The sequence below is a fragment of the Trichoderma camerunense genome (assembly GCF_050948025.1).
Source record: "Trichoderma camerunense strain CBS 138272 chromosome Unknown V8C40scaffold_12, whole genome shotgun sequence".
NCBI lineage: Eukaryota > Fungi > Ascomycota > Sordariomycetes > Hypocreales > Hypocreaceae > Trichoderma > Trichoderma camerunense.
Window position 1 is genome coordinate 119,752 of NW_028145358.1, and position 13,753 is coordinate 133,504.

General features: G+C 49.9%; 4 protein-coding genes across 4 annotated transcripts; 2 read left to right on the forward strand and 2 right to left on the reverse strand.

Annotated features, from left to right (window-relative positions):
- Window positions 1-264: 264 nt before the first annotated feature.
- On the forward strand, window positions 265-1,767 carry V8C40DRAFT_40522 (cytochrome c oxidase subunit VI). The gene is made up of 4 exons (XM_083222944.1): window positions 265-643; window positions 890-935; window positions 990-1,107; window positions 1,320-1,767. Exons 1-4 carry the CDS (start codon window positions 468-470, stop codon window positions 1,436-1,438), a joined length of 459 nt encoding a protein of 152 aa, XP_083071470.1. The 5' UTR covers window positions 265-467; the 3' UTR covers window positions 1,439-1,767.
- A 37-nt stretch (window positions 1,768-1,804) lies between these two features.
- On the reverse strand, window positions 1,805-6,841 carry V8C40DRAFT_40562 (uncharacterized protein). Its single transcript, XM_083222945.1, has 4 exons — window positions 6,449-6,841; window positions 3,273-6,371; window positions 2,988-3,191; window positions 1,805-2,933 (listed from the first exon to the last, which is right to left on the reverse strand). The coding sequence occupies exons 1-4, from the start codon at window positions 6,632-6,634 to the stop codon at window positions 2,097-2,099; spliced, it is 4,326 nt and encodes a 1,441-aa protein (XP_083071471.1). The 5' UTR covers window positions 6,635-6,841; the 3' UTR covers window positions 1,805-2,096.
- A 1,358-nt stretch (window positions 6,842-8,199) lies between these two features.
- Window positions 8,200-10,219, forward strand: V8C40DRAFT_248739 (decapping nuclease). The gene is made up of 9 exons (XM_083216610.1): window positions 8,200-8,588; window positions 8,683-8,925; window positions 9,004-9,035; window positions 9,089-9,116; window positions 9,180-9,187; window positions 9,240-9,340; window positions 9,390-9,560; window positions 9,622-9,921; window positions 9,971-10,219. The coding sequence occupies exons 1-9, from the start codon at window positions 8,478-8,480 to the stop codon at window positions 10,135-10,137; spliced, it is 1,161 nt and encodes a 386-aa protein (XP_083071472.1). The 5' UTR covers window positions 8,200-8,477; the 3' UTR covers window positions 10,138-10,219.
- Window positions 10,220-10,568: 349 nt separating this feature from the next.
- On the reverse strand, window positions 10,569-13,320 carry V8C40DRAFT_40589 (kinase-like domain-containing protein). Its single transcript, XM_083222946.1, has 4 exons — window positions 12,766-13,320; window positions 12,641-12,708; window positions 12,387-12,554; window positions 10,569-12,322 (listed from the first exon to the last, which is right to left on the reverse strand). Exons 1-4 carry the CDS (start codon window positions 12,818-12,820, stop codon window positions 10,706-10,708), a joined length of 1,908 nt encoding a protein of 635 aa, XP_083071473.1. The 5' UTR covers window positions 12,821-13,320; the 3' UTR covers window positions 10,569-10,705.
- Window positions 13,321-13,753: the final 433 nt, after the last annotated feature.

Genomic DNA, 13,753 nt, shown 5'->3' on the forward strand with positions numbered 1-13,753 from the left:
AAGCAGTATATAATCACAGCGCCTTGCATGAACTTCAATGATGGTGTTTCAACACGCTGAATGCATGCATGCCAAGTATCAAAATGGCATTCCGGCCAGCCGCACACCCCATACGGAGGTTCGGTATCAGCAGCTTTCAGCTCGACAAATAGAAACTGGCCAAATTGAAAGCCTATCGTAATTGAGGCCGTACGCGCTCGTCCCTAAAACACTGTCCTTCGCACGCAAATTTCGCCCAGAGACAGCCCCGCCAAATTTACAATTCGCACTGTCTCGTCCCGCTTGGCCGGGTAAATCAGGCAATGCCGTAGCTTAGTCATCCGCCGTCCTCAGGCGATTCTTTGCTCCAAAACACCTCTTGCCATTCTCTAGTACCGCCCAAAAGCTCACCACAACACCAAACTCAATCTCCCTCCCCTCCCCTCAAAAGGCCCTCTTTTGCGCTTCTCGAGCTTCTCCTACGAATCATGCAGTCCGCCGCCCTCCTCCGCGCCGCCGCCCGCGGCTCCTCCATGGTCCGCGCCGCCGCCGTCCGTCCCGCACCTTTCGCTGTTCGCTCGGCCGTCGCCGCTCGCCCTTTCAGCGTCTCTGCCTCCCGACGAGCCGAGCACGCTGAGGAGACCTTCGAAGAGTTCACTGCCAGGTGAGGCTCGCTTTTTTTCCTACATGGATTGCACGGCAGGGTGGAATTGAGTTGGTGGAATGGGCGCTGTTGGAGGGATATACCAGAAAGAGAGGGAGAAAAAAAATATCGACAAGTGGGCGGCCAACCGAGAAACTTTTGCGGCTTGCCAATGAGAGCGCTGGCGATTCCAATCAACGACCTGCCGTGCATGCCATCGCCGACCGAACGTGTTCAATGGCTGACCGCGCTGTGAAAAAATTACAGATTCGAGAAGGAGTTTGATGCTGTGCAGGACGTCTTCGAGCTCCAGGTACGCCTTCTGCGGTTCCCCAGTATCGTATGATGTGCTAAGGTCATATTTTAGCGCAACCTCAACAACGCCTTCGCCTACGATCTCGTCCCCTCGCCCTCTGTCGTCGCCGCTGCCCTCAAGGCTGCCCGGAGAGTCAACGACTTTGCTACTGCCGTCCGCATTTTCGAAGGTACGCCAAAATGCTGCTCCTCTTTGTCGTCTTAATTGAGTCACCAGCCAAGCCGGGCGTCTGTCTCCACCCCGCGGGAGGGCGCCATGGCTATATCAAAACACCGTCAATGCTGCATATTACATATACTTCTTCTATACCATGCAGCTCTCACACATTTACATGTATCATCCCGTCGAGACCAGCATGCTGACGCGCATACCGATACACAGGCATCAAGGCCAAGGTCGAGAACAAGAACCAGTACCAGCAGTACCTGGACGAGCTGAAGCCTCTGCGAGAGGAGCTGGGTGTCTCACTGAAGGAGGACCTTTACCCCGAGGAGAAATAAGCTTGCTGCCTACGAGGAGAAAAAGTCCGTTCCGAGTCTTGTACATGGTATTGTGTTGGGAGGGAAGAGGATAGCGACGGTGCTAGACGGTTGATGGGAAGGGGGCCTCCCAAACCAATGTCTGATAAGTTTGAAGAAGCATATAGTGTATACTGCTCCCTACTGTTGTTGCGGCGCCTAGCTGCTTCAACGGAATTTTCTAAAAAAAGAAATTCACAGATTCCCTTGACTGCGTCATATCATCATCATACCACTAAAAAAAATCACATTTGATATTCCTGACAAAACTTCCTTAATCAAATAGCGTGTGCTATTCCATCTGCATGAACAATTCCAGTGTGATATTGCCCTGAGCGACCTTCCTTTATGCCTTTTATATAATTATGTATCCATCTTGATCCCTGTAAGGAGACAAATTGCCTCGAGCCAATTCCCTGTTGAAACAAAAAGAAAGAAAGATACCACTCCAAGTACGGAAATAAAAAAGGAATAAAACAGAAAAAGAAAGAAGAAGGGGAGGGAACACTACTCCCACTCTCAACATAAGCATCAAAATAAACGACGTGTAAGTGAGACGAGCCTTCGTCCCCTACTCAGTCTCAGTGTGAACTCCCCCCTTCTGCCCAAGGAAATAGTGTGTCAAGTATAGAAGAAGCCCCTATCTCAAATGATCGTATCTGCTGTTTCTTGGCTGCTGCCCGTAGAGCTGCATCCCTTCAATACCAGCTCCCAGAGCCGGGCTGGCCCCCCTACTACCTGGGCCCCCCATTGTTCGAGTAAGCGGGCTTAGCATGCCCATGCGTGGACTCCGTGGTACACTAGACTGTCGGGTCTCTCGCCGTCCGTTCTTGAGCTGTCGAAGCTCATCATTGGCAAGCTCTAGCTCCCTCTCCCTCAGTTGGATCTGTTGCTTGAGCTCTGCAACCTGTGCAATGTATGTGTTTATAGTATTTCGCTCCTGGATCTCATGGATCTTGACCGAGTTCTCGGAAGCCTTCTTGGCAAGTTCCTCGTTTTGGCTTATTAGCTGGTTGTTTTCTGTTTGCAGCCTAGAAGCAACCGAGGAAGCTTCCTGATACTGAGTCCGAATGTAGTCTGCCTCACTCTGGGCATTCTCCAGCCGCTTCTCAAGAACAGAAACTTTGGACTGGGTATCGTGTAGAAGCTTCTCGGTTTTTGCCAAAGGTGTATCTTGTGGATCGGAAGCATTTGGGTCTTCTGTCAGCCGCGCCACAGCAGCTTCCAGCTCCGTGATGATTTTCTTTGCTTTCTCAGCTTCCTTCTCCGATTGGGCCGCAGCAGATTGCATGGCTTTCTCCATTTTCTGCCTTTCGGCTTCAAATTGAGTACGGTCTTGCAGCGCAGCACGCTTGGCCTCGTACACTCTGTGCGTTGTTCTCTCGTACTCCTTGACCCGTTTCTCGAGGCGCGAAATCACATCTTGATATTCTGCGCCGCGATCAGCAGCTTCTAGGCGACGCTCGTACTCAGCAAACTATACATCATTAGCCAGACATCCATATAAATAATAGTGGTAATGGAAACGTACCATTTCAGCCATTTTCTGTAGTGATGTAAGGGGGACATCGATCGATACTTGTCGTCGAGAAGACTCCCCTATTGCGGTGGTATACTGAGCCAGCATAGCTTTCACTTCGTCGGATACTGGAGCCTGGCCTGTTCCAATCGCTGCTATCGCCTCACTTGTAGAAAGCACCCGTGGTCTCTTAGTCTCAAAAACATCCGATTCGTTCTATGAGTACATTATATAGTATTAGTAACATTGAAGTCACGCTGACAATGCGCTTTTCACCACCTCTTGAAATCCACTTACATGTTTGCGTTTGCGACCGCTTTCCTGCTCATGCTGGGGAAATGCCGGCATCTGTGATCGCGATTGGGAATGTTCATACACGTCAAGAATATCATCTGGCACAGGAATCGCATCCCATAGAGGCGTGTCTTGATCGCTTTCGAGATATTCTATGAAGAAGGCAGCGATCTCATGTGGCTCTTGGTAGCCGCGTTCGGGACTGGCCACCAGATTCCGGGCGCGCACGATTGCAGATGTCAGGACGCTCTTTCGTTCTATTAGAGTCAAATCGTCTGGTATTTGAAGATCAATATGCTCAATTGAATGAGTTGTAACCAGAACCAAAATAAGCTGCCGTCTAGTGTTGTCGGGGCTTCTTAGCCCTTGTGCAATGGACGAGTGCCTAAAAGAATGGTCGTATCCAATCACGATATCGAACTCCCGAGCATCGATATCATCAGCCGGAAGTGCAAGAACTAGCTTAGAACTGGATGAATCGCCGGATGAGAGATCCGATTCACCAATAGCATCGCATCTGAATGGCATCTTCAGAGCTTCTGCTAAATGACAAAGGAGCCGGAGGAGGTCTGGAGAGCGAGCGATTATTAAAATGTTTGAGTGGTATTCTATAATGCCGCTCAGAAGTTCAAAGATGAAATTGAACTTGGGGTTGGCATCACAGCAATACTTGGCTAGCTCTGCTGGAGGTAGAGTTTCAAGGCCGCTGCCCACCACATCTTCGGGATAATCACAGATATTCAACAAAATATTGAATAACTCGTCAATGCGGTCGACCAGGAGCTGGTCTGGCTCCGAGTAGTCCTCCCCGATAAAAGACTTGTTAAACTCCATGATCGAAGGCCTAAATTCGCCTATGGTGTCTTTGTACCTCTGACGCAAGCTTGCTTGGAAAGGGAGTGTCACAATATGTTCTACCGCTGCTGAAGGGGCGAAAGATGCCGATGATTCGGCGGGACTATGCTCGCGTTGAACCTGCTCCGAATGAGCAGTATCGGTTGAAGGTTCTTGCATCATAGTTTCATCCGGGCTGATAAAGGACACCAGAGGGATGTCTTTGTATGCTGGCTCCGGTTGTCGACTGATGTCAGCAAGGGAGACTGTAGATTGTTGTGCCAGGATAAACTCTGGGGCCGCCACAGGTGGTGGCTCCAGCTCCGCTCCGACAAAAGCTGAACCATATATGTCTGCCACTTCTGCAGCGACGGGCTCTTGTGGGGTTGAGACTTGTGGTCTAAATGTCGAGGTCGTTGTGTCCCTCTCGTCTCCCGTACTCTCGGTTGCAGCTGCAGCTACCGTATTTCCGGCTTGTTCTTTCTCTTTGCTGCCGGAATATGCCGAATGAACAGGTAGCTCAGTGTACGTATTGGATACGCCTTTCTCTAACGGTGCATGGTGCTCAGCGGGTTCTTCAGCCAAAGTCTGGTGAAGTGGTATCTGCTGGGACGTAGAACCAGCCTCGCTGTTGAACGCGTCCATGTGGAAGAGGTCCAACATTTGTGCGCGAACCCTCTCCTCGGTTCGCCTCTCCTTGGCTTGCTCTGGAGTCTCGTTTTCCATCTTTTGACCTTTATATGGATTAAGAGGGGTTTTTGGGTTCGCTGGTGAGCCTGAGATGCCTCCAGGGTGGCCTACAAAGCGTGCCGGGGCTGATTGCTGTGGCAGGAGATCGGTAGCCGCTCGGGGACGAGGCGAGGCGGGGATATGAGTGTGATCCTTCTCGCCGCTGATACGACGGCGATTTGAGCTAGACTGGGCTGGACTTTCTTGAGATTTACTCTCTGTAAGTTGTTGTGTCGGTGCCTCGAAATCGCGAGAGATTATCTGAGCAGCTTGAGAAACCCCTTGGTCCGACGCAGATAGAGTGCCAGAGCTAAGAGAAGAGGCAATCTCCGCTAGGGGATGAGCAGGTGATTCGAAGATTCGACTAGGTATAGAACTCTCTGGGTTCTCTAATACGGTTGCAAAATATGGTTGACTAAGAAACCGGGGGCTTGCTTCTGGTTGCGTGTGTATAGATCTGGCGGACCCTGATGATGCTAGAGGCTGCCGATTACGGAAATCGGGTGTATTGTGTGATAACGACTCAGACAGAACTGGGCTGCCGGCTCCTGAGACCTCTCTTAACTGATCGGGCTGGCGAGAAGGAATATCTGAACTGACAGTCGCATGAGACTCTTGAATGCGGTCCTCGGATGCCGTATCAGGAGGATTATGATTAGACAGAGAGGAGTCGTGTCGTTCTTCAGTTTCTTTATCAGGGTCTTGTGATATTGGTTTTGAAGGTGCCTCGAAAGAGTCCGGAATGACGTGAGAACTAGATTCGGGTACGATGTCTTCAAATTGGGACTCAATCAATCGGTTGGAAGATGGTGGCAACTCGGCTGGAATATGCTGCTGGGTCCAAGATCGATCTGTAATCTCCTGCGAATCTGGAACAGTTCCTTGACTGTTTCGCGCAATGGCGACGCGGCTGTCTTCGTTTTCAAGTTCGGCCAGCGACTGCGTAGACTTGCCGCTTGATTGCGACCCGAGGACACTCAAGTAATCAGCCGGGTTAAGATTCGAGTTCTTGGGAATCTCTACCACCACCAGAGACGTAGCTCGCGAACGATGTTCTGAGAGATCTACGTCAGGCAGCTCTGGGAGTTCGGAGGGTGTAGAGATTGAAGGCGACGATACGAGAGATGCTAGAGGCTCGTCATATAGAGATCCGCAGGTGTCACTCCTGGGGGCTTTACGGGGCCGAATAGGGGATGAGGTGGAAGATGATGAAATCAAGGAGGCTGAGCGTCGCCGCTTCTTTGAGTTGGCCTTGTTGATGCGCCGCTGATGAGCAGGCCGCGGCGGTTGGCTGTTGTCGCTCTCTTGATCTGATGCGGGCTCTGGTTGCGCTTCTGGCTCCTGTTCGCCTGACTGTTCTGGCTGCTGGCGATCTTGCAGCTGTTGCTCCGGGTCTAGCTCCGGGTCCGGCCCTGGTCCCGGCTCAAAGTGGTGCTCAAGCTGTTGCTCAAGCTGCTGTTCAAGCTGATAGTCCTCTCCGCGACGCCGAGCCTTGACCTTTTCCCATTCCACTCTGGCAATACTTGTAACCTCAGAGCTCTGCGGCACATGAAAGTTAGTAAAAAGTTCTGCATCCGCTCAGCGCATGTAAGTGGAGAGCATCGTGTTAGACAAACCCAAGTCGGATCATAAGGTTGCCCGGTGACGGTATTATCGTCCCAGTCAACCAGGTATTCGACGCGACCTTTTACGGTCCTCTCATCAAGAATGCGCCTAATGGTGTACCAGCCTTCGTCTTGGGCGGCGGCGGGCCTTTTGCGAGATTTGGACTTCTTTGATGAGTCTTTACGTGACTTCGGCATTGGCCTGAATGAGACGACACAGCGGATAGAGGGTGTCTGCCTTTGAAGCTGGAGAGGGTGAAACAGCTTCTCGGCACTGAAGCTGCTTCTGTAAGCCGGGCGGCCTGAGCCAAACGTCTGGCGGGCACGGCGCTCGACGCTTGCAAAGGATGTAAGTCGAGCTCACGCAGCAATTGGAGAGGCGAGGCTGAGGTGCGCCAGCGGCCCACCAACGACGATTTGAGTAGGTCGGACAGGGCGATGCGACAGGAGTCTTTGCAAGGGAGCTGGTTGGCTAATCACGTGGAGGCGCCAACCTCTAAATTTCTGGTAGCGACGTGCGTTGGCGGGGCGAGACAAGGCGAAAGCTGCAGAGGCACACGCTGACAGGGGACAGTGTGAGACCGCTGAGGCTTGCTGTTGGCGATGCGAGGACGAGGCTGGATCTCGAATTCGTTCGTATCGTATCGCGACTGAATGAAACGGCACGGATGTAGTAGTAGTTGATAATACTTCTGTGGAGGATACGGATGATAAATTGCAGAGAAGATAAAAGTCAAGAAGTATTGCAGTCGAGCAGCTGGGCCCAGAACGTGTTGGCTGATGTCAAAGGTCAAAGGGTTAATATGGTGAAGGCTGAAGGATGAAGGTTGAAAGGTTGAGGAAGAAAGAATCTCGCTTGGGCCTCAAAAGGACTTTCTTTGCCGTCACCCGGCCCCTCCCTTATGTACTTCAGGTAGTGCTAGCACAAACACTTTTTGGGTATTTGATAAGAGAGGGAAATGGACGCGCACGTCTACATTAGTGCACAGAGCTGGACAAACAAAGGAAAAGTCATTTCCTCTTCACTTTTGCCCGGCATGCATGGCGGAGCACTGTGACCATGGATTCACTGACTACTTGCTGTGATTCTGATCTGAAAGTGAAACAGCTTGGAAGCACTGCATCGTCTCTTCTGTCAGTGGCGAAGACAAATAATCGGGCATTCGGCAACATTAAATGACTACTGATGCCTGGGAAACCTGTCAGATGACCTTGGTTCTTAATTTAGAGCAAATTTGGCAGACGAATGGTTACAAGAGTTCTATTTCGAGCCACGTACTTGGAACAGGGAGATTTGATGCCATGGCTTGACGATGCCTCATGTCCAAAGCTCTACCGGTGCCTCTGAGCGTCATACGGCATATTAGGCATCCTCTCTATAACTGCTAGGTAGCATATTCTATGTCTCTGCCATCTCTCAAGATAGAAAACTGAGCCATCATGGTAAAACAAAACAACATGTTCAATAGCAAATACTAATAAACTGTAGTCTCAGCATGGGCATTACTTCTATATGGACTGTTGAATCTTCTCCACGGCTCATGTGCAAACGGCGCTGCTTACAGAATAAAAGTTCCCGGGCTTCGACGCCTAAATGCAAAAGCCCTGATCAGAGAATGTAACCAAAAACTCTCAATTTGATCAATTAAACATTTTTTTAGCTCGGCAATGAGCTGCGGTGGCGTCTTGGATGCATTTCCGATCAGCTTGGCTGCATAAAAGCTGCACGGCTTGCCGTCTCCGGCTTCTCAACCTGTCGGGCTGCAGATCTGTAGTGCTACCTCAGGTGACTTGTTGGCGCACCTAATGTGCAAAGTACCCCTAACCTCCAGGTACCTCAAACCCCCGAGTCTCCATGATTTTAGCAGACCCCAGCCTGCAAACGCGCTAGAAGCACACCTGCATCTTGCAAGCGTCTTCGATCTCGGCCTCACTTTGTTCTCACCTCTCACATCAGTGCCATCTCGATTTATCTGCATTTCTGCCTAATCGGTCCATCACCCATGCAGTCCTTTTCACTTGGATGACGTGATTGGAACATATGAGACGCGTGATACGTGCCGCGTCCGCAAATCTGAACATGGCCTCCAACTTCTCGATACAGCCGATAGGGCGGTTTGTAGGAGCCAGTCAACCTGTCAAGAGACCAAAGGTATGGAAAACAGAAGAAGCTGCGCTGTGCCGAATCACAACGTACCAAATCCAATGGCAGCCGCAGATTTAAGCTTACATAAACTATCAAATAGGAATTCTCTTGCTTTTCTTTTGATGAGAACCATGCATTTCACCCTGACGATTCGTCAGTGAAGTATTACTATCCTCCACAGCTTGGGGCAGACTTATCCTCAGGGTTCAATACCTTTGTGAAACACGATGATTCCCAGGATGAGCATCTCGACAGCTTACTAAAAGCCATTGTATTACACGAGAAGGAGACTGGCGTCAAGATAGATGCGAATGTAGTCACATGGAGAGGCATGATGACCAAGGTAAGAAGAGACTTTATGAACTCAGCAGTTCATTGCCCGTCATAGGAGTATCAGCAGTTAGAACTAATGACAATATAGATATTGGCTGCGCCGTTTGAACAATATGACGGGTAGCAACTCCCTTCCCTCTTCTAGCATGAGACCAATGGCCTGACATATGCAGCTTCGAAATGAACGCCACACTATACCAGGTATATCTATTCATCTTACCTTGTTTGGCCTTGATTCATATCTCTAACGTCATTAACCTCTAGGGGACCATGTAGGTGATGCAAGCCATAGCTTAGCAACCCAGCTTCTAATATCTACAACAGTTTTATCGAGGACAACCACGCACAGAAAATGCTTTCGAGACAGAATGAGGATCGTGGGAAACCTAGAAGGGGGCCCCCTCTTGATGTTATGCAATTTTGGGGTTAATCTCAACGCCATCCTCTATATCATCTCCTGCTGACCAATACAAGGATACAAGTTTGAGACCTTGTCAACGCTTCCTGCTCCATGGGCAGAGACATCGAGAGAGTTTATTGAAAACAGAGATAAACACATTGTCAATAACAAGGAGCAATACTGCTCCGTTGTGCGGACTGGCATCGGCAAGGCGGTGCTCTGTCTAGGAGGAGAAGTCGACGCCAGTAAGTCATCATCATACCGTTACCGTAGCCATCGACTCCGACTAACCATTTAAATGGATAGTATGGGACAGCAAGCCCCAAGAGAAAGGAAAGCCTATCAATTGGGTAGAGCTCAAGACAAGCGCCGAGATCCGCCACGGCGGCGACATTGAAAAATTCCACCGCAAGCTCATGAAGTATTGGATCCAGTCATTTCTCCTGGGCGTCCCAAAGATCATCGTTGGCTTCCGCACGCCGGACGGCATCCTCGTCGACATCAAGGAGATTGAGACGCAGTCGATCCCGCAGACGATAAACGCGCGCCCGAATGCCGCCTGGAACGCAGATATATGCGTGAATTTTGCGGGCGCTTTCCTAGAGTGTATGTCTTTAAACCCCCTTCTTTCTCGCTCATACTAATTTATGGCTAGGGCTCATGCAAGTCGTCAACGACGAAGGAGTCTGGAGAATATCTCGACGGGCCCATTCGCCCGTCATTGAGGTGTACAAGGCGGAAGAAACAGGACATGGCGATATCCTGACGGATGAGTTTAAAGACTGGAGAATTAAGCTGGCCCTGGGCGCAAGTGAATCCTAATTATGTTGGATGTAAAAAAAAGTTACAAATGTATACTACGGCGTTTTGCAATCGTCAAATATCAGTTTTACGTTCATTCGACCATGAGATATCCTTCCATTATGTTGGGTTACATGCTTACATACATCCATACGTACATTCCGAATAGCAAATCAAAATCAATCATCCTATCAGACGCCTGTTCCCTCGACCCTTGAAAAAAAAAAAAAAAATCGAACAAAGTTGAAAAAAAGGTGTAAAAAGGGGAAAAGAAGAGAAGAAGAAGAATAGAACATAGAAAAGAGACAGCACCCATACGTGCTCAAATGCCTCTACCAACAGCAAATTTCAGGTCAAAATAGGTATCTTAGACGAAGATCCTGAACGCCTCATCCCTCTAATAGTTGCTCCTCATCCGGGGGACGGGACTCGATATGCCAAATTCATTATATCGCGCGTGAAATTGTGTCAAACTTTGACAAATCCCCTCCCAAGAGAAACCCAACATTATCACTTCATCCATTAAACTCGTTTCAAATCGCATTATTCAGGTACATGCAAAAAATGTTTGCAAATCGCAGCTGTTGGATCATATAGCCGGCCACCGGATGCGCAGGCCATCAGCCCACCGGTTGTACAGCACGTCGGAAAGCTGCTTGCAGTGCTCCATGCCTGACTGGGTTTCCCGTCCGGGATATTTGTCTTCGATGGCTTGTTTGTCATAATCTCTAAGACTCTCCTTTGATACAGGTGACTCGAGTTGGCGCCGGCGATGGCTCCTGAAATTAGGGTTTGTGGAGGAGCTCAGCGCCAACTTGGCAGGGCTCGGTGACGGAGTCGAGGTTTTGACGACCACTGTTCCCTGAGGAGTGCCATCATCTGGAATTTTTTGTACAGACTGACGCAGTATTGCCGTATTCAACTTGTTATCCTGGCTCATGGCAGTGATCAGGTTGTTCATAAGATGGTACGATCCCTCGGGATCAACGGCGTCCAATGCTGCAAAGGCTTCGGATAGCTTGGCCAGCGCCTCCCGCTTTGCCATGGTCGAAGTTTGTGCATGAAGATCTGCAAGAGTGGGCTCTACCGCCTTAGAGTACAGCCTTCGTCCCAAAAGTGCTTCTTTGCTATTGGGCTCAACCGGCGTTGCCGCGGGTGGGGGAATATTCTCGTCGACAAAGACGTCATCATCTGGGGTTGTAGATCTGACCACGAGCGCGCCGGCCGGTTCATCTGATGGAACTCTTTGAAACAGACGCATAGTCGATCCCGAATTGCCAAAAGACATGTCGGGCTGAAGAGGTCGTTTAGGAGCAATGATTGAGCTTCGGGGAGAGCCGTTGGCATATGACGCGGGTACTTGCATGATGGAAGGTGCACGCCGGACTGTTGACTTTCGGATAGTGCTAACAGCTGGTGACGAAGGTGATGAAGAACCCAGAGGGCCTTCATTGATGTCCAGCTTGCGAAATCCTTCCTCGGCAGCAGATAGCACAGATGAGGATTTGCGATGATGCTTGATAGTTGGCCGCTTCGGTGGAACTACCGACTTCACCGTGTCAAACACCCATGCTTCATCGTTGCCACTTTTGGTTGAGATTGTTTGCAAGGTTTCTTGATAGTAAATCGGATGCCTTTGGCGATTTTGATTGGCATCCCACATCTGCCTTTGCATGATGAGCTCTTGGAGAGCTTCGATTTTACCGGCCGAGCGAATAAATCTGTGCCGAAGCAGCTCCTTAGCGCTGGGCCGACGACCACACTCTTTGGTTAGGCACTGGGCCACGAAATCCCGGAATTCCTTGCTAAAGCGATTTTCCAGTCGTGGTGGTGGGTTTTTGGGAATCTGGAAGAGCACTTTCATCGGGTGGATGTGACAGAGAGGAGGTTCTCCATTGGCCATCTCCATCGCAGTAATGCCCAAGGACCAAATGTCGGCCTTGAAGCTATAGCCATCTTGCTGAATTACTTCGGGAGCCATCCAGAACGGAGTGCCCACAAAGGTGTTGCGTTGGGACTTGATGTTGGTGAGCTGGGCGGCGACACCGAAATCAGCCAACTTCACCTTGCCATTATCTGACAGCAAAACGTTTGCCGCTTTGATATCACGATGGATTTTGCCTTCGCTATGCAGATACTGGATTCCATAGAGAAGTTCACGGCAGATGATGGCGATGTGCGCCTCAGTGAAGTTTCCCGGTTTTAACTAGAAGGGATGGTTGATTAGACGTGAAGTCAAGACGAGAGGATGGACAGCAGTATCGACTTACTAGATCCAAACAGGATCCGCCACCCAAGTACTCCATGATAATCCATAGCTTGTGGCCTCGCAGGAACGAACCCTTGTATTGGGTCACGTAGGGGCTGGCACAGGTGCTGAGGACAGCAATCTCGGCCTGAATGTCTTGAATATCATCATCGCTGGACTCAAGATCAATCTGCGCAACACAGTCTCGTTAGTTCACCGCCCCTTGTGTGAATGGAATAAGGGTCATCAAAAAAGACGGTACGGGACAGGTCTTACATGTTTAATGGCCACAGTCTCTCCGGTGATCTTATCGATTCCCTTGTAAACAACTCCAAAACTTCCACCTAGAAAACAAGTGTTAGTCGTGCGAGCAAGCAAACTGTCAACAAGAGTGGACTCACGGCCTAGCTCCTCCAGCACCTGGTAGTCCGACGCGAGACTCTCGTCATCAGCCATCCTGGCGAAGGGTCAAGCGATATTGCCCTTCCCTTTTGTGTTCGTACTCTCCCAGATACCGCCGCAATTAAACAAAACAGGGCAGGCAAGGCAATATGCGCAAGGGCCGCGCTGGTGGGAAGTCGAAATTGGCGTCTGTCGGGATTAAGCAGCGAACAGTGGAACTGGCGGCAGATGTCGAGCCGAAGGAAGCAAAGAGCGATCGGATAACAAGGCGTCAACAATACGTAACCGTAGGAGCCCTAGTTTAATATACAAACGGCAATAGTAGTAGCATTCTAACTGCTTTGCAGTCAAGGTTAAAGAGCGAACAAATGGACGGTTGTCCGGGGCAGTGGAGTCTGCAGACAGCTACATGTAGGGGGTAGTTTTTGTTTACGTCCGCTTTGGGATAGCTTTTGGGCTGGCGGGGGGAATTCTTAGGTTGCACCAGCAGGCTTTAGGCCTGGAGGACCACTAATTGGAACCTACAGGTACTAAGTTTGTATTGAAGTTTAATGGATCCATCACGTCAATGCTGTGCTGTTGATTTTTATCAAATTTCGACAATATTATGATGGACATCTGCACTGGGATAAAAACAGTAATGCATGCGCGGCTGATAAAGCTGAGGAGGGATCAACAAACATGCAGCTTGTTGCTCACGCCAATGCACGAAAGCAGTGCATTCTGCCTGCTTTCTGCTGCACGGCAACCCATAGTGCATATCGGGGTGTGGGCGGGAAATGGATGGACGTGGTGTACCTAACAGTCAGCCCAGCCCAGTACCTCAGAATACCGACGTCAATTAGTAAGGGCCTCATTCTTGCAGTGGAGGATTTGGATGGAGCTGTGCTCAGCTGTACAGGCATTAATGCTGCTCGATGCTTTAGTACATTGGCATTAGTGCTTTGAGCCACCAGCATTTCATGTAGCGCCTAGCAATCTCCATAC